Source organism: Humulus lupulus, chromosome 5, assembly GCF_963169125.1.
Source record: "Humulus lupulus chromosome 5, drHumLupu1.1, whole genome shotgun sequence".
NCBI classification, from domain to species: Eukaryota; Viridiplantae; Streptophyta; class Magnoliopsida; order Rosales; family Cannabaceae; genus Humulus; species Humulus lupulus.
In genome coordinates, this window is record NC_084797.1 from 126,581,154 (window position 1) to 126,601,567 (window position 20,414).

A 20,414-nucleotide genomic window follows, 5' to 3' on the forward strand; every position below is an offset into this window, starting at 1 on the left:
TGTTCAGGTGTATCAGGACAAGAAGATTGCTGAATAATTCATTTTTCCTTTAAAAAACTGCCTAATGTATTATTAAAATATTCTGTTCCATTGTCGGATCTCAAAATACTGAATTTACTCTGAAATTGTGTTTCAATCATATAGTAAAAATCTTTAAAAATTTGAACCACATCAGATTTTTCTTTCATTAAATAGACCCAACAAAGACGAGTATGATCGTCGATAAAAGTAACAAACCATTTCATACCTGAAAATGTGGTGACCTTGGAGGGTCCCCAAACATCGCTGTGAAAAAGGTAAAAAGGTTGAGAAGGACAATAAGATTTTTTAACACAAGTGTTTTTATGGCTCTTGGCCAATACACAACTTTTGTGTTTTTATGGCTCTTGGCCAATACACAACTTTCATATTGAAAAGATAAATGATTTAATTTTTTAAATAAACCAGGAAACAAATGTTTCAAATAGGAAAAACTAGGATGACCCAACCTATAATGCCATATCATTATTTGATCAAAAACAGAAAAGAACTGATACTACTAAGTCCTTGAGCAATTTTATTCCAGGTGGATCTGCTATAGTCTCCTCCATTAGTAGTAGCTAAAGCTGATCCTTCAACAGCTGCTCCAACAACCTTCTTTCCCAACATGACATTCCTTCGACTTTCTTCTCTTCTAACCTCCGAGAAGACTTCAGCAATAGAAGGCAAAGGTGGGCGGCCAATGATTCTCCCCCTCACCTCATCAAACTCAACATTAAGACCAGCAAAAAACTTGTAAATCTGATTGTCCTCAATTGTCTTTTTATGATGTTTACCATCTTTAACAGATTTCCATTCATATGTGTCAAAAAGAGCAAGATCTTGCCAAATCCTTTTCAACACAGTAAAGTATTTGGTAACATTGTCCTCACCTTGTTTTATGTCACCAAGTTTGAGATTCAACTCACAAATTTGAGATTGATTCTCCAAATCAGAATACATCTGATGAACATTATCCCATAATTCCTTAACAGTAGGATAACACATATAGTTTGAACTAATCTCCTCCTCGATAGAATTAACCAGCCAAGTCATAACCATGGAATTTTCTGCATCCCATGTAGCATAAGCCGAGTCATTCTCCTTAGGTGCCTTCTTATCACCCGTCAAATAGCCCATCTTCCCGCGTCCTCACATGTACATTCGAATCGATTGAGACCAGTGCAAAAATTTATCACCCTTAAGACAAATGGTGGTAATCTGAACAGAATGGGATTCAGAAACATGTTTAGAGGATTCAAGGGTGTTAAGGTTGATAGGTTTGGTTGGTGGGATAGTAGTGGACTCATGGGAGGTATCTGACATCGTGATGAGAGAAAGAGACTAGGGGCAGCTCTGATACCAAGTCAGAAATAGGGAAATTTTCTGATATATTATTTTATCGTGAATGATACAATATATACACATATAAGAGGTTGCCCTAAAACAGCACAATAATATTCTACTTTAATGTCAAATCACCCTATTTAACAACTTTCCTAAAATAAATAAAATCAGCAAACAAATCAGCTATTTTATAACTTTAAACAATCATTCTAAAATTAGAAAACTTCTTAAAATAGTTTGATTTTCTCCAACACATGCATATTGAACATAATGGCACAGGCTACTTCTAATAAGTGACGATTTTTTCTTTCGGCTACTCCGTTCTGTTGCGGAGTATACACACACGAACTTTGATGAACAATCCCATTCTATAGAAGATATGGATCGAGGGTGGGATTGAAATATTCAATGCCATTAATGCCGGAGGATATTGCCGAGACCTGCGACTAGAGGAGGCCTGCGATTGGAGAAGGCTGATGGCTGGAGGATGGGTGCTGGATGCTGCCTGGAGCCGAGGAGGTCGTCGGAAAACAAAAGATATCGGAGAAAAGAGAGAGAGCTGTACGGCTCTGATACCATATGAAATTTGTAAGAAAAAAATTGTTTTTACATAGGTAAATAACATGCTTTATATAGAGTTTATACACCTAATACACTTAATTATAGAATAAACAATATAATCACAAAGATAACTACAAATCCTCTAAATAAGGAAACTTCTAAATAACTTCTACAATGGGATTTGATTTTCTTTGATTTTCTCTTATCATGTCAACAGTTTCTTATTCTTTCCTCTTGTGTGATTTCCCACCCAAAAAAAAACAAAAAGAAAAAAACAGGTGACATGTAGCGATGGTATCGCTAAGAAAACTAAATTGGTGCTTTCTTAACCTCATTGCCTTTTTTGAATTCTATAAGATCTATTGCCTGAATTGCAGAACACAACAACCAAGGAAAATGAAACACTTCTTGCCATTGGGACTGCTTATGTGCAAGGAGAGGATGTTGCTGGTAGAGGACGAGTTCTTTTGTTTTCACTAGGAAAAGATGGTGATGATTCTCTGAATTTGGTAATTGACTAGACTGTACAATTTCTACCTGCTTTACTTGATGTATTCTTGTACTCTTCCTTCCAACGTGCACTCACTGGCTGAAAAGGAACTTTTTTTGTTCCAGTTCTTTTTATTTTCTTTTGTGTTTATCTTTCACCTCACTTCCATTTACAGGTTTCAGAGATTTACTCTAAGGAGTTGAAGGGTGCGATATCTGCTTTAGCTTCTCTTCAAGGCCATTTGTTAATAGCTTCTGGTCCCAAAATTATTTTACACAAGTGGACTGGTACTGAATTAAATGGCATTGCATTTTTTGATGCACCTCCCTTATACGTTGTGAGCTTAAATATTGTAAGTGCTACCTGCTACTTTTTTTCCCCTTGTTATTCTTTGTACACAGAACACCGATCTGAATATCTGATTAATTGATTCTTTTTAACCTAAATTGTATTATTGGGATTCCCAAGGCGTTATATTAGAAGTTTATGAAATTCATTTCATAGAAAGAACAGCTGGGTTCACAAAGATTTAGAGTGCAGCCAGAATTGGATCATGATATAGTCTTATAGTTGATCAATATATTTAAAAGTAATCTTTTTTATGAAAAAAAATGATTCGACTCCTGTTCCTGAATTTCTTGTATCTCACTAGTACGGATTTCTCCTAACCCATAACAACTTTGCAGGTCAAGAATTTTATTCTTCTTGGTGACGTTCATAAAAGCATATATTTTCTTAATTGGAAAGAGCAGGGAGCTCAACTCAGTTTATTGGCCAAGGATTTTGGCTCTCTTGATTGTTATGCGACAGAGTTTTTGATTGATGGAAGTACCCTAAGCCTCGTAGTTTCAGATGACCAAAAGAACATCCAAGTTAGTGTTATTGTCTAGTGCGATGATAAATTTTTCTGTATGTATGTTGAGAACATTCTAATGACTGTTAGGAGTTCAAGTAGCTGCTGCCTATATTTATTTAAATAAATCAGAACATAGAATTTGACAGAAAGATAAGAAAATAAATATTAAATAGCACGAAAATAAGAGAAAATATCTTGCAAGATAACAATGTGTTGTTACAACACATATAATGCATTAATTTTAATTGGTTGAAGCTTGCTGTTAATGGGTTAATTTTGGTATAAAACTGAGTGCAGATATTTTACTATGCACCAAAGATGTCTGAGAGCTGGAAAGGACAGAAGCTTCTTTCTAGGGCTGAATTTCATATTGGTGCCCATGTAACCAAATTCTTGCGGTTGCAAATGCTTTCTACTTCATCTGACCGAACAGGGACCACTCCAGGATCAGATAAAACCAACCGCTTTGCATTACTTTTCGGTACCCTTGATGGTAGCATTGGATGTATTGCACCTCTTGATGAACTCACATTTCGTAGACTACAGTCACTGCAGAAAAAGCTTGTTGATGCTGTTTCACATGTTGCTGGTCTGAATCCTAGATCCTTTCGCCAGTTTCACTCAAACGGAAAGGCTCACCGGCCTGGTCCTGACAGCATAGTTGACTGTGAACTGCTGTGCCAGTAAGTTTTTATGCCTGCCCTAACCTTCCTGAATTCAAGTATTCACATTGTCTTTAAAAGATATGAAAGGTCTTCTGTGCTGGAGGAGAATAAAGTTTCTTTCTTATCATTCATGTCCAAAGCAGTTTTCTTGCTGCATAACATAAATTGTTCCAGATGAAGAAACTTATCCAGTCTTGCTGGAACTTGTTGAATGTCACTAATTTCATACCTGGCCAATTCATGTTGTCTTTTATGTTTGTGGTGTTTGTCTACCCCCCACGGATATTGTGTTCCATCAGTGTCTCCATTGAAATCTGATATTTTGAAGTTTAAATCTTGGGCAAAAAAGGAGACCAACTTATTAAATGGTGTTTTGTTTTACTTTACCACTGTGAATCTGTGATTCTGATAGATATTTACGAGGGTTTCGTGATACGTATTGAAGTAATGCTTTCTATATTTATTCACCATCAAAAATTAATTTTAGAGGAGGGCATACTTTTTGAGCACTACTAAGCTTAATCTGATTTCCACTATTGCAGTTATGAGATGCTTCCTCTGGAAGAGCAGCTAGAGCTTGCTCATCAGATTGGGACCACTCGCTTACAAATTCTTTCAAACTTAAATGACCTCTTTTTAGGAACAAGCTTCCTGTAGCTTGTAAGTGTAGCATATTCAAGAGTCGAGATTCTCATCGTTGTGGCCGAATTGCCAATTTCTTGGAGCTAGAATACCTCTTCTACAGGCCTGGCCACCTGTATCAACTTTAAAATATATATTACCGCAAGGCTCAACTGAGATCACAAAAGGAAGATGAAAAGGGGGTGTAGTTTGGACTACTAAACAAATATGCTAGTTTGCTTTAGATGTTGTATCTATAAGCAATTTAACAAAAGGTGTAGCATAAGAAAACAGTGACCTTCGGTTTTTTGTTTTGACAGGGCATCTGCCGAGTATTTGAGAATGAGAATGAGAACCACTGAAAACAGATGGTATAATTGGTTTCTCTTTTAGGATGATGTAATTATTTTTCATCGTTTTATGGAGAATCTGTAATAATGGTGGAAAGTTCCCACGTGTACTACTTGTAATGTGTATAACTATTTTTTTTCGTTGGGGGAGCAAACTGACTGTTCTATTTATGCCCTTGTCAAACAAAAGTTCATTATTCCATTGCTACCGGTTTTTTGATGAATAGCTTTAATTAAACTATAAATCATTTGGTCGAGAATAGAAACCATACAATTAGATTAGGATGAGTGAATCCGATGCAGGAAGATAATGTTATATAATTGATTAAAGCACAGTAGTGCTTGCAATATTCCAGAATATGATATGAAAGAGTAGAACACAAAATAATCAACTTTAACAAAGAGGGTTTCTTTCTGCACACAAAAGTCCATAATATTATCTTTTTCTATTTTCTCGACAAAATAACATATTACAGGCCCTTCGAAAAAAAGTTATTTCTCCCCAACAATACAACTTTCAAAACTTCTATAGGACCCTCTCAAAGCTCCGAGGGGTCACTAATACTAAGCTATATTAATAATATTGAGGGGCCTATGTCGCGCATGTGCCAGCTTTCATACACGTGCAAAGGGAATGCAATAATTCTGTCTAGCCTTGGACGTATAATGATGATGACACACGTGCACAACATTTATAGTTCCATCTCTGTTCTCTAGGGCAAAAAGGGAAGAACCAAATAGACAGAGAGAGAGAGAAGGATAGTATTATCAACTCAAGGGATGTTTCTAAAGTGTTTGTTTTGGGACCATTTCCTCGAAGGAATGTCGAGCAAAAGTGGGACATTACTCCTTCATTTGTGATGAATGAGATGCCGTGGAGTGTCCCCTCTTATCTTATGAGCAACCAATGCATATAAATAATATATGAGCATTTCTTCTTACTCCAATATTTATTTATTATTTACAAATATTTTATATCTAAGCATTTTTTTTGTCATTGTACAAAAACTCACTTTAGAGGCATTAAATTTTCCTAAAAGCACTAGTAGTGGGATCTTACTAATGTCCACTTGGGTCTCTATCAAAGAAGAGGCAAAATGAGTGTGAGTGCTTCAAGCTGAAAAGAGAGCCTTCAATTTTTATTTTATTTTTGGCCTTTTGAAATTTTCTCTATTCTAAGGATCATTGGGAATGGTAACCTGAGTCTACTCGGCCTTTCCAAGTTCAAGTAGACCTAGCAGATTCCTTTGTGGCTTTTTTCTACACCAAAACAATCTCGTTACAGAAGATATATCTTGTGTATTATCCCTAGTAAGTAGAGTTGGAATTTCAAATTTCACCAATTAGTTTCATTAAACTATTCTATTTTGGACATTGTCTTATGCGACTAACAAAAAAAAGAAAAAAAATACACAAAATCTTAGCCCCCAACAGTAATTTTAGGAGTAATTCAAGTATTATTCTAGATGTAGTCATAGTGACATCACTGACTTAAATTCTATTGCCTATTGGGAGCCTTGGCCAGTTCTATAGATGATCAAACCACTTCTTTAATTCTCAAGCTAGGTATTCTTTTTGGTCAAATTTTTACGTCTCATCAAGCTATTTTGAGCCTTTGAACCAAACTTTTTATGATCTTTCAATGGATTTGGATGGTTATCCAAAATATATGATCTTTAGAAAGTAGTGGCCCTGTAATCTTCAACTTTTTACTGCCGAGGTAGTGGAGATACCACTTCGCACATTACCAATAAGTTAAAAAAAATCAAAAATAGAAGTCCGATATCAAATTATGGCAAAAAGTAATTTTACCGGCTGCTATAATGCACCAAAACTAAATATATGCCTCGTAATTATTTGTCTACCTAATTTTGTGGCTTCATTTCTCTGTTCAGAGAGGATTGGTTAATAGTTGTATATCTTAGTTTAGTCCATTTTATTTGGCTCAAGTAATAATAAGTACCCCATAATATTCAAAACGTACATATTATATGATATCGCAGTTGGTCAAGCCAAATCCAGCCATATTATTAGTTCATGACAAACAAAACTCATGAAAATAATAGTCCCACGAAAGACATTCATCAAGAGAACTCACTGTACATAAATACATGACCCCAGCTGATGATGAAGTATGGCTTGAAATAATATGCATGATCGAAACAAGTCGACCTTTCAGCATTATCCATAATGAATCTAACGTCACAACTCATGAGCATTTAATAATCTAACATATATATATTAATATATATATATATTTATATTTATGTAATCTCCTTATTCGGTGGGCATGATCATTTATTAAACTCCAATATTGCAGTAATGATATTATCTTTTAATTACTTGGTAATGGAGGAGACTATATATATATATATAAATATAAAAATATGTTGACATATAAATGTGTCGATCAAAGCAACTACTGGTGTATGCATAATGACCCAGTTATATAGATGATGACATATTTCATATTTCATATTTCATAATTTATATATATTATATATTTATAGCACACTTCCACTTTCACAGTATGTAGTATGTGTTTATAGAGTAATGAATGAGATTTGTAGATGTGAAACCAGTATATATATATATATATAATTTGTGTAACAGTGGCTTCACTTTAAGCCCTATTGGTGGAACTCTCAGTATTTCTCGACCCGTGAATAGTTTTCGGCGTGATTTTTTTTATGACCTTGTAGATTATAGCTATTTAGAGTATCTGCAAATTTTCAGAAAATTCTGAATAGTTTACAATATTGAAAACTAGGTTCAAACATGTTATTTTCCACGCGCATAAAAAAAATTAGTCACGCGTACAACAACATGTTTGAACCTAGTTTTCGATACCGTAAATTATTTGGAATTTTTTGAAAATTTGCAGAATGTTTTAAATAGCTACAATATATACACGGTCATTAAAAAAAATCACGCTGAAAACTGTTATCGGGTTGAGAACACTGAAAGCTTCACCAAGCCCGAAAATCTCATATATATATATATATATAAATATTGTGTGATGTAATTGAGTGATCGGTCCATATTTACTTCATTTGCGTGGCAGCGCGTGCTGGGGTTGCTTGCCACACTTCAAACAGAATTTAGTCTCCGCGTGCTCAAATCACGTCTACTTGATGTTATTATTATTTTCATATGATCAAATATAATATATATAGCTAACTGTAGCATATATATATCATGAGTTTTAGGACCTTGGAGGAGGTTATGCTATACACATACATACTAGCAGGCTAATTATTAGCTTTTCGATCTCTCAATTAATTCCTTAATTATATTGTCTTTGTTATAATAATATTGGACATAAACATTCCTAAACATATCCACATGGGCGATTTGAGTATTAATTTTATGTTGTTGGCTTGTTTAAAGATTATATTATCTTGTCCTCATGCTTAGGAATTCGAATAAAATAATTAGAAAGTTCACACTCTCTACTTTATCAATAATAAAAAATACTAGATATATATTTAACAAAATATAGTATAGTTAGGATGGAGAAATATAATATAAGTTAATACCGTTGGTTTAGCATTAAATGTCCCATATCACAATTTATATGGGTGTTACAAAAATTGCTACATTTGACTAACTATTTTGCTAACAATTAATTAAACTAAAGTTTAAAGAAAATGGAGATTGAAACACGGGGTTTTACGTAGTTCAGGTTGTGAATCAACTCTAGCCCATGAGTCACTTGTATTAGGATGCTAAGAGTTTGCAATGCTCAAGTTCTCTTGAGTTTCAGGTAGCGTATAAACTTACTCTAAAATGAAATTGAGATAATTTACAATGTGTACCCTAACCCTATTTATAGGCCATTGATTAAGCTTATTAATTGAAGCTGATTACAATCATTCTCTTAATGAGGATTTATTACAAGATAAACGAACATTCTCATAGTAAATGAGCTGGTGGGCTCTAGCGTATCTTGGTTGGTCCATTGTGAGGAATGTCAACTCACTATGTTATTGGGGAAAACGTTCCTGACACTGTAAGAGTGGTAGTAGCACGTTTTCCCTGTTGGTATTAAATGATCAAATCAAATGTGCGCATCAGAATATATGGACCCATTTTAATAAATATTAATACCAGCCAGGAACATATACATATATAAACATTAAATCACATACAAAACAGATCAGGGATTACCTCTTGTAGCCTATCAAGTGTTCTTGAATCTTTTTGTATAAAATCAACGATTTTCCTATCCATCTTAAAGCTCACACCTTGATCTTCAAGACCAATCCTCAAACACACAAGGACGTGTGTGGGCACGTAGGATTCAAAAAGTTGATTTATGTGACTCTCTAGATGTACTCAACACATGAGATCTAAAGAGGTTTGACTGAGAGAAGATGTTTAGAATAATTTTTAGGTTTAGAGAAAACTATCGCTTTAGAGAGAGTCTATATTTTTAATCTCATAAAAATATAAATAAAAGATCTTTTTTTTTAAAAGTCACGTACTATCAGACTTATATAAAAATAATTAATATATTTAATCAATCTTTATTTTATTAAAAAAATAATAAAATTAAAACTAATATGATATTTATATTTAATTATTTATTTAAATCTTATTTAAAAATAATAATTAAATAATTGATTAAACAAATTTATTTGAAATTTAAAATTCAAATCTCAGGGATAAAAATCCCTAAGTTAGGCACCACACACTGTGTTGTACAGTGTGTGCCCAACCCTATTAGGGTTTCCTAATTTTCTCATTTGTTTGTTTAATCAACTTTTAAGACAATATATTTATCTCAACATAAATATCAGTTAATTCAAAATTAACTTTATCTTAAAATATCAGTTTTAAATTAAATAAATAAATAAATATCATATTCTAAATAAGATATTTATTATTCTCTCTTTATATTAATAAAAAATAAGATTAATATTAATTTTAACTTATTATTTTTCAAAATAAATGCTATATACTTAAATAATTAATTAATTCACAATTAATCAATTACCAATAATATTACATAATTATTTCCTTGCCCTAGAAAATTAATTCCTCTGCAATTTAGTTTTTTTTTCTACAAATCTTTCTTTTGACATCCTTACCCTTGATATATTTTGTTCTGCTTGACATATTTTGAAACCATTCTTCGAAATAACAATCGCATTATTACTAAAAGAAATATAAAAAAATTGTTCATGCAACATAGATAAAGAAACTAAATTTCTAGAAAATCCAGGAATAAAATTAACATTGTTCAAAACAAGATAATTGTTCCCAAAAATTAAACGGACTGTTCCCTTTGCTCTTGCTGAAACGAGCGCTCCACTTCCAACTCGCATGGTCACCTCGCCATCTTCCAGCTCCTTTGAGGACTCAAGTATCTGCATAGAAGAACAAACATGGTTAGTGGCTCTTGAATCTAAAACCCAGGATGTCATATCGTCTTCCACTACACAAGCCTCAAGTACAAGTAAATCACATTTACCTTTCTTTTTCAGCTCAGAGAGATACTTATTTCAGTTTCTCTTCCAGTGACCTTCAACTCCACAGTGGAAACATTTTCCTTTTGGTTCTTTCTTCTTGGAGTTGTTGTCATTCTTGTTCTCCTTGGCTTTCGGTGCCTTCTTGCTTTTCTTGGACTTCTTGCCCTTTCCTTTGTCCTTATCATTGTTCTTCTTTCTCTTCTTGGATTTCTCCTCAGAGTTCGAAGGTTTCTCCGCTACCACATCTGCCTCTATCTCTTTGGTTGTGGATTTGTTAAGAGACTCAAATGTCTGCGGTTCATTCAACAACTAGGTCATGTTAAATTCTATCTTATTCATAATATAATTGGTGGTGAACGCAAAAAAGGCAGGAGTGAGCGATTCCAATATGATGCTTACTTGGGGACGCTCATCAATGACGACCCCATGTATTTCTGCTTCATGCATCACGTTAATCATGTGCAAGACATGTTCACGTACAGAAACACCTTTCTTCATATTAGTAGTCATGTAGGTTCTGGTAGCTTCATGTCTACTTTGATCAGATTGCTGCCCAAACATGGCATGAGAATCCATTATCTCAAACGTAGTTTCCATGGGTTCATGCTTTGTTCTCAGAACATCATTCATGCTCACAAGCATGTAAGACTTTGCCTTATTATTGGATTGAATCCAGACATCATACTTGTCCCGAACATTCTTTGGGGCAGTGGCAGCAGACTCTTCAGGACATTCCTCAGTTAGGACAAATTTATGGTTCTCACAAATTAACATAAGATTTAGGTTTGACTTACATCTTATAAAATTATCACTATTAAGTTTTTCAAGTGAAAGTAAAACAGTTATTGGATTGCTACCGTTCGACATTACTAAAATAAATAAAATATATTAATATCATCATTTGAAAAATATCAATGTTTTGGAAAGTAAACATGATGCATGAATGCAACAATTAAAACACATAAATTAACATTTATTTTTCCATAATAAAACTACCCAACAAATAAAGTGTCGCCTTAGGGCCGGTCAAGTTAAATTCAGATAGCTTATAAGACAATCTTATCTTTATAATTTAAAACATAAAATAACTCTTTATTTTCTCTTTTAAATATAAAGTACCGCTGGTTTGGTCAAGATGCAATTATCCACTGCAAAAGCTTAATTGCATCTTTGTAAGTGTAACCCATTATTTCAGAATTCATGACTTAACTTAGAGAGTGGCACCTTAGGATCGGTCAAGCCTAAAATACATCACTCCTTCCTATCTTTGTAAGAAGCCAACCTTGGTATTAATATGTCTAGAAACATTCCTTAGGGGGACGGAAACAAAGCCGCCTCGAGGCCCTATTCATATCTCACGGTGTTGTACTAATAATGGAGACCATAGGTCACATTGAGATGTTCACCTTCTCCCACTTACTATTTTGGATTAAATGTGTTTTATTAAACTCATTAATTAATTCTAAATTAATTACTAGTAAATTAATAACCCTATGGATGTAATTAATTACAAAATAAATTTATAATTATAAAATAGCTTATTTCTATAATTAACGTGATCTAGATAATTACCCATTACATCCATCTAACTTTACTAAAATGCTTTTTACCTAAAGTTGGTTATCTTAAAGGCCTATAAAATATATTGCCTTTATTATGTTGTGAGTTACCAAGTTTTAACTAATTAAATACTTAGTAGTTTACATACAATTGGTTTCTCCAAAAAAATTCATATAAACGAATAGGACAATCCCAAATAATCATGTTTCTAAAAGATGCATGATTAATGAGAAACTGTGTGAGGTTTCATGAATGGCATGTAATTGACTAATGTATGATCGTGTTATCAATCAAACATCAATGAATATTTATTTAAATAAATACAATAAATAAATAAACAATACTTGATGAACCGAGTACTATTGGGTCATTCTAAAATTTACAACCATTGGAAAAATTAGAAATAAAATTGCAATCTAAGCCTATGTAGCTTTCAAGACTCTCCAAGAATGCTTCTCTTCTCCTATAGGCTTTCTTGCTAATCTTTACAAACTTTGTTATGCCCATCCTATTAATTAGAAACAAACTTTCTAATTAATTTATTTAATTAAAACTAACTTTTAATTAAATAACTATTTTTGTCATCTTTTTGATTTAGTTGAATTTAAATAATTAAAGAATCAAATTCAAATATTATTTAAACTTAAGTTATTAAAAGATCTTAATAAATTAAAAGATATTTTATTTTCTAATAATAAAAAAATTAATTAACCTTTTAAATTCAAATAATTTAAAATTAATTAAATAAATATATTGCACAAAAATAGGATCTAGGGTTTGGGCACCAAATATGGTGCCCTCGGAACCCTAGGGTCGCGCACCTTTGATGAGCCAAGGGCTCGGGTGCTCACGGCATGGGCATCTGGGCTACCATGCAGGGGCGCACGCTGGCACACAAGTAGGATGGGCGCATGGACGTGGAGTGCGCGCAGGGGCGCGACACAGGCGGAGGGCGCAGGGCGCGCGCGGGGTGTGTGTGTAAGAAGTCGTGGGGCTGGCGTGCATGGAGTAGTGGGGATGGTGTGCAAGCATGTGCAGACAGGGGCCTGATGCGCACGGCTAGGACTCGGGCCACAGGCTCAGGTCTTTAATCACTCTTGTCTACATATTTTTGTAGTTACATTTTTCAAAAAAATAAAATAACAAAAATCCTATGCCCTTTATGGCTTACTCAAGATCTAGAAAATTAAAATTCCTAATCCAATAGCACCATATAATTAATGATCCATCATTCAACCATACATTCAAAAAATATATCCATCCATTCAATATACATATCAACATATATATAAAAAATACAAGAAACCCACACAATATTTAATATATATGTATACACAGTTCTGGTACCAATTGTTGGTATTAAATGATCAAATCAAAGGTGCACAACAGAATATATGGACTCATTTTAATAAATATTAATACCAGCCAAGATCATATACATATATAAACATTAAATCACATACAAAACAGATTAGGGATTACCTCTTGTAGCCTATTAAGTGTCCTTGAATCTTTTTGTATAAAAGCAACGATCTTCCTATCCAGTAATCTGAAAGCTCACACATTGATCTTCCAGACCAATCCTTAAACACACAAGGATGTATGTGGGCACATAGGATTCCAAATGTTGATTTATGTGACTCTCTAGATGTACTAACCACATGAGATCTAGAGAGGTTTGACTGAGAGAAGAGGTTTATAATAGTTTTCAGGTTTTGAGAAAACTATCGCTTTAGAGTGAGAATCTATATTTTTAATCTCATAAAAAAAATGATTAAAGCATCTTCTGAAAGTCACATACTATCAGATTTATATAACAATATTTAATATAATTAAATAATATTTATTTTATTAAAAATGAAATTCAAATTAAAACTGATATGATATTCATATTTAATTATTTATTTAAATCATATTTCAAAGGAATAATTAAATAATTGATTAAACAAATTTATTTGAAATCCAAAATTCAAATCCCAGAGATAAAAATCCCTGAGTTAGGCGCCACACACTGTGCTGTACAGTGTGTGTCGTCCAACCCTATTAGGGTTTCCCTATTTTTCTCATTTATTTGTTTAATCAACTTTTACGACAATATATTTATCCCAAAATAAATGTTAGTTAATTCAAAATTAACTTTATCTTAAAATATCAGTTTTAAATAAAATAAATAAATATCATATTCTAAATAAGATATTTATTGTTCTCTCTCTTTATATTAATCCAAAAAAGATTAATATTAATTTTAACTGATAATTTTCAAAATAAAAACCATATAGTTAAATAATTAATTAATTTACAATTAATCAATTACCCATAATTATTTTCTTTCTGTGGAAAATTAATTCCTTTGCAATTTAGTCATTCTCTCTACAAATCTTTCTTTTGACATCCTTACCATTGACAGTGTAGGACAGAGGTGATTTGGGGTTGATAGACCTATAATTCGAAGCTACAATAAACCAGATTATTAATCAAACTCTTTAATCTAATAATATTATTTATTAAATCCATGAGTACTCCACTATATATATGGGATTGGACTCTAAGTATTTATAAAATTATATTTACAGAGTTTTCTCTTGTAGTCCATTGATATAATCAATATATGTTGTTCTGTACTCCATTATTGGTTCATTAATTAGAGCTAGTCAAAATTACCGTTTTACCTTTCTAATTACCTCTTGATCCTTAAGTACCATTAATTCACTAGCGAATAATTAATCTATAATCTAATTATAGATTTGAGCTCAATAACTACCCAGTTCTAGAATTAACTCTCAAGGGAACCAATATTCGATTTGTTAGGAAAGCATGGATTCCAATATTGTAATGCATGTTCCCAGCCATCCATGATATTGAATCTCCAAAACAAAAGTCATTAGCCTTATTATTCTAAGAGACCTTAACGAGTGAATCAAAAAATTCAATAAACACAAACAGAAGTTCATGAATACTCAAGATATAGACTGATCTACAAATGATCATCTATTATGATAAGAATGAAATCTTTATGTCAAATGACAAGTTTATAAAGATAATTAATTCTCATTGGTCCTATCATATATAATCTCTATTATATACAACACCTTTACTAAGATGTCTATCCACATCAGTAATCTGAATCTAGATTACTCGCATCTCGTATGCTTAGCAAACCATATTAGTAATCATTCATTAAAGATTCCATATTTTAATATGTTACTGACTATTTTATTCATTATATATGATCTTAATTCTCTCGTAATAATACAATATCATATTCTCATGAATGAATAGGGAATTTTCTTGGTATTATTATATAATTAATTCAAACAATAATTATAATATTCAAATATAATAAAATTGTACTTTTATTTAAAACCAATAAAATGTCTTTACATGCTTTTAGGGCATTAATCCTAAAAATATCCCACATGCCCTCAAAGCAAGTGAGGCATCTCCCTTAATCCCATATTGCATAATGTGACCCATGAACGATTTTGCAGGAAGTGTCTTGGTAAACAGGTCAGCCAGGTTCTGTTTTGACGCTATCTTCATAACAATTATATCACCTCGATGTACAATCTCTCTTACCATATGGTATTTCCTTTCTATATACTTTCCTCTCTTGTGACTTCTCGGTTGTTTGGAATTAGCCACTGCTCCACTATTGTCATAGTACAGGATTAATGGCTTATCCATATTTGGAACTACTTCCAGATCAGTGTAGAATCTCCTCAACCAAACCGCCTCTTTACATGCTTCACAAGCCGCTATGTATTCGACTTCCATGGTTGAATCAACTATGCTGGATTGTTTAATGCTTCTCCAGACTAGAACTCCTCCACCAAGAGTGAACACTGATCCAGATGTCGACTTTTGAATGTCTTTGTTTGATTGGAAATCAGAATTAGTGTATCCATTGGGGTTCAGCTCACCCCCCGAATATACAAGCATATAATCTCTCATTCTCCTAAGATACTTGAGAATGTGCTTTACTGCAATCCAGTGTTCCAAACCAGGATTTGATTGATAACAACTTACAATCCCAACTACATAACATATGTTGGGCCTAGTACACAACATAACATACATCAGACTCCCAACCGCTGAAGCATAGGGATACTTTCTCATATCCTCTTCCTCCTGAGGTGTCTTAGGACATTGTTCCTTGGAGAGAACAATTCCATATCTGGTCAGTAACTTACCTTTCTTGGAATTCTCCATAGAGAATCTTTCAAGAACCTTATCTATATAATTAGCCTAAGAAAGTGCCAAAAGCTTGTTCTTCCTATCCCTTAGGATTTGAATTCCCAGAACATAGCTCGCCTCGGCCAAATCTTTCACCTGGAACGTTTTGGCTAACCACTTCTTCACGTTTGACAATGTCTCTGCATTGTTCCCAATGAGCAAAATGACATCAACGTGAAGAACTAAGAAAACCACCACTTTTCCTTTGATGTATTTATACACACATTCTTTGTCGACATTCTATTCAAAGCCATATGTTTTAATTATTTCATCAAAAGTGATATTCTAAGATCTAGATGCTTACTTTAATCCATAAATGGATTTCAGCAACTTGCACACCTTTTGATCTTCCCCATTCTTTATGAACCCTTCTGGTTGTACCATATAGATACTTTCATCAAGATAGCCATTTAGAAAAGCTGTCTTGACGTCCATTTTCCATAGCTCATAATCATTGGTAGCCGTTATGGATAAGAGGATGCGAATGGGTTTGCGCATGGCCACATGAGAAAATGTTTCTTCATAATCAACACCTTCTCTCTGAGTGTAACCTTTGGCTACTAGCCTCGCTTTGAAAGTCTCTACTTTCCCATGTACACCTCTTTTCTTCTTGTTTATCCACTTACACCCTATGGGCCGACATCTTCAGGTGGATCCATAAGTTTTGAGACAGAATTGGAATACATCGATTCCATTTCTTAGTTCATGGCTTCTTGCCATTTCTCATTTTCAGCATCAGTCATTGCTTCTTTAAAGGTTAATGGATCGTCCTTGTCTATATTAGAAACTAGGACATGTGCCTCATGTTCGTAGCGAACAGGTTGTCTCACAATCCTCCCACTACGACGTTGAATCAGGGTTTCTCTTTCAGGAATCGTGGTTTCCTTGGTTTGTCATTTATCATTTAATGATGAAGATTATTGTGATGGGATCTTATCAACTGTGAGTTCCTCCAATACTATCTTGCTTCGAGGTTTATAGTTATTCATATAGTCATGTTTAAGGAAGGTTGTATTTGTGGAGACAAATACCTTTTGATCCTTGGGACTATAGAAATAACCGCTTCTTGTTTTTGGAGCGTAGCCAACAAAAATGCACACTTTAGACCTTGAATCAAGTTTCCCTGATTTAGGTCTAAGAATATGAGCAGGACAGCCCCAAATGTAGAAATGGTGCAAACTAGGTTTGTTTCCATTCCACAGTTCCAGTGGCGTTTTGCTAATGGTCTTAGATGGGACCACATTAAAAATGCAAGTCATCGTTTGAATTGCATATCCTCAGAATGAGAGAGGAAGTGATGAGTAGCTTAGCATAGACCTGATCATGTCCAAAAATGTCATGTTTCTTCTTTCAGAAACACTATTTGGCTATGTATTTACATGCTTTTAGGGCATTAATCCTAACATTTATATTCTGTTGATTATCTGAACCTGTTTAAATATGTTTTCTCGCGGAGCCTTGGCTCAGGGGTGCCATGTGGTGCAGGTAAGGGTAAGGAGAAGCTTGGCCAGCCATGAGTTGGAGAGCATTACGGGCACAATGTACATAAGCATTCAACTTGACCGCCATAGCCGAGTTATCATAGAGGAACTAGGGTTGGACCCTATTTTACCACCTAAGTCTACTTAATTTGTAACCCTTGAGTTGTAAACAACCTTGAACTTCTATTTTGGGTTCCCATGTAAAGACTAAAATTTCTTAATGGATATGTTTATTCCTTTGACAATAATTTTCAATACTTGAGCTATTAGCTATTTATTCACATGTTTTAGTCCAAATGACTCGTTTAGCGAGTCCAACACTATTTTAAACACAAATCGTAACTGTCCCTAATTAGCAGAGTGTTACAACTTGGTATTAGAGCTGCCAAGGTTTAAGGGATTTTGATGATGGACTGGCATGTACACTCGCCGCTAAAGACAAGCTTGTTGGAAAACCAATCAGAGCACGCAGCGAAAACTTGGATGTGGTGGGCTCGTTGTTGTTTTAATTTTTATGATGATGAAACAACACAACAACAATATACAAAATTTTCAATAATCATATAAATAATTTATATGACTAAGAAAACAATCCAGAAACATTATCATACAATACTATTAATCATGCAATATATAATATATAAACACAAAAAATAAAATAAAAATCAAGAGCCTAAACTTTTACCTCTTGAAGTCTATCAAGTGTCCTTGAGTCTTTTCGTATTTTTATTGATCTTCCTATCCAAAGCTTTGAGCACATAAACCACAATCTTCCGGAGTGGTCTCTACACCTCAAGATGTGTGTGGGCACATAAAGAACATGAGTTTCTATTTTAGGAATCACAAGTATTTCTCAACACATGAGAGCTTGGATTATGGTCTGAGAATGACTAGCATAAAGAAGAAGAAATAGAGAGAGTTTTTGTCTAACAAAAACCTCTGAGAACTATTCTGAATTGTGTATCGTGTTGTTATCTCATGTATGTAGTACTTTTCTCTTCTTCTTCTATATCATATGTACAAAGATTCATATTACCTTATTATTCCAAATAATAATATAATAAAATATAATAATGATGATATGATTTGATTTTAGGTAAATATCTAACTTACCATATTTGAAAAAACTATTTTCAAATTATTAAATAATTAAATAAATAAAATAAAAAGTATACATATACAATATCAGTACAGTGGTACACGCATGACACAGTCCTTGGACAGTGTCAGGCGTGTATTGCTATTCCCTTTTCAGGGATTTTGCATTTTTTTTATTTAATTATTTAACTAGATCAATCTCCCACAAAATAAGGTATTTATCTTTTTAAGGAAAAGATGACAACCATATTTCAAAATTTAAATTCTAAATTCTAAATTCAAATTGATGATCATCATTATCATCATCTTTTAAAATTAAATAAGGGAAATTTGACTTTTAATGCATTAAGTGGTATTGTATAACAAAATTATACCAAACTAAAAAAATATCACATTTTTATTCTAGTATTCTTTGGATTCCCAAAAATGCCCCTATCATAAATTTCCCTTTCTTTTTCTCCCATTGTCTTCTCCCTCTCTATCTCTCACGTTTTCCCTCTCTATCTCTCAAGCTCTTGTACACAAAAAAATAAGGCAGCTTAATCTATACAAATTTTCAAGCTTGGATTTCAGGGCAAGTTGTGAATCATTTCAAGGCAAGGACTTCGTTTTGGATTTCATATAAAAATCGTATGGGTAAGTATATATTTGTTATATGTAGTGAGGAAACTTGTTTATCAACATTGCTTTTGCTATTTCGAACAAATCTGTGTATGCCTTCATGTTTTATTGTAATTTTTCACTATCGGAATGGATTTTCATTCCTTTCTTAGTTTTTTTTTTCTGGGTTTTTTGTCTGCCTCTATAGGACTCGATGGTCCTCGATGGACCTCGATAAACCCCTCATATGTTTATATTATTTGTATACCTTGATATGCCTCGATGAGACTCGATGGTCCTCGATGGACCTCGATAAAACCCTCACATCAGGGGGGAAAATGGCTACCTCGATGAGACTCGATGGTCCTCGATGGACCTCGATAAAAACCTCAGACTTTAGGAACAATGGGTACCTCGATGAGACTCGATGGACCTCGATAGAGGCATAGAACTTAATTTATGTAGTGTATGCCTCGATGGGACTCGATGGGTTGACCTCGATAGTTTGATAGTTTGACCTCGATATGAATCAATGTTTTGCTGTTTGATGTTATAGTTTTAATTTTTGACCTATTTTTTGTTTTTTTGATACATATTCGTCTGTTTCCATATTTTTTGCATTCAATGGTGTTTGGGAATTGGAAAATAAGGATTGGATTTTTAGGAATGCTGAAAATCAAGTTCTGCCTTTGGAGAAGGGTGTGATGTATGAGCAATTGCTTGAGATTCTGTACGATGAGCTTGAAGTGGATAAATGTGTGCATGACTTGAAAATTGAGGTCCCGTACACATGCCTATCGTAATCCATCAAACCTACCGTTATAAAAAATGATAGGCATGTGTATGCATTCATTGGGTTAGCATCGAAATCTGTAGAGAAGCTGATTCCTCTATGTGTGACATTGATTAAGAAGGGAGGTATAAGAAATGCATCAGCCTCTCCCCGCGTTAATAAAGAAGTTCGATTTAAAGAGAACATTTCTCCTCCATGTCATGGTTTCAAAGGAACTCAAAGTGAGGTTGGAACATTTGTTCCCGAGACAAATCCAGACGTCATAGT

The 20,414-nt window shown here is 33.6% G+C and overlaps 1 protein-coding gene across 1 annotated transcript in view; it reads left to right on the forward strand.

Moving 5' to 3' along the window:
* Window positions 1–5,079, forward strand: part of LOC133777636 (cleavage and polyadenylation specificity factor subunit 1) — a 28,163-nt gene extending 23,084 nt beyond the window's left edge. Inside the window, exons 22-26 of the mRNA XM_062217322.1 lie at window positions 2,304–2,435; window positions 2,592–2,768; window positions 3,103–3,288; window positions 3,570–3,955; window positions 4,480–5,079. Coding sequence (XP_062073306.1) covers window positions 2,304–2,435; window positions 2,592–2,768; window positions 3,103–3,288; window positions 3,570–3,955; window positions 4,480–4,594 — 996 coding nt within the window. The 3' untranslated portion in view covers window positions 4,595–5,079. The remainder of the gene's footprint in view (window positions 1–2,303; window positions 2,436–2,591; window positions 2,769–3,102; window positions 3,289–3,569; window positions 3,956–4,479) is intronic.
* Window positions 5,080–20,414: the final 15,335 nt, after the last annotated feature.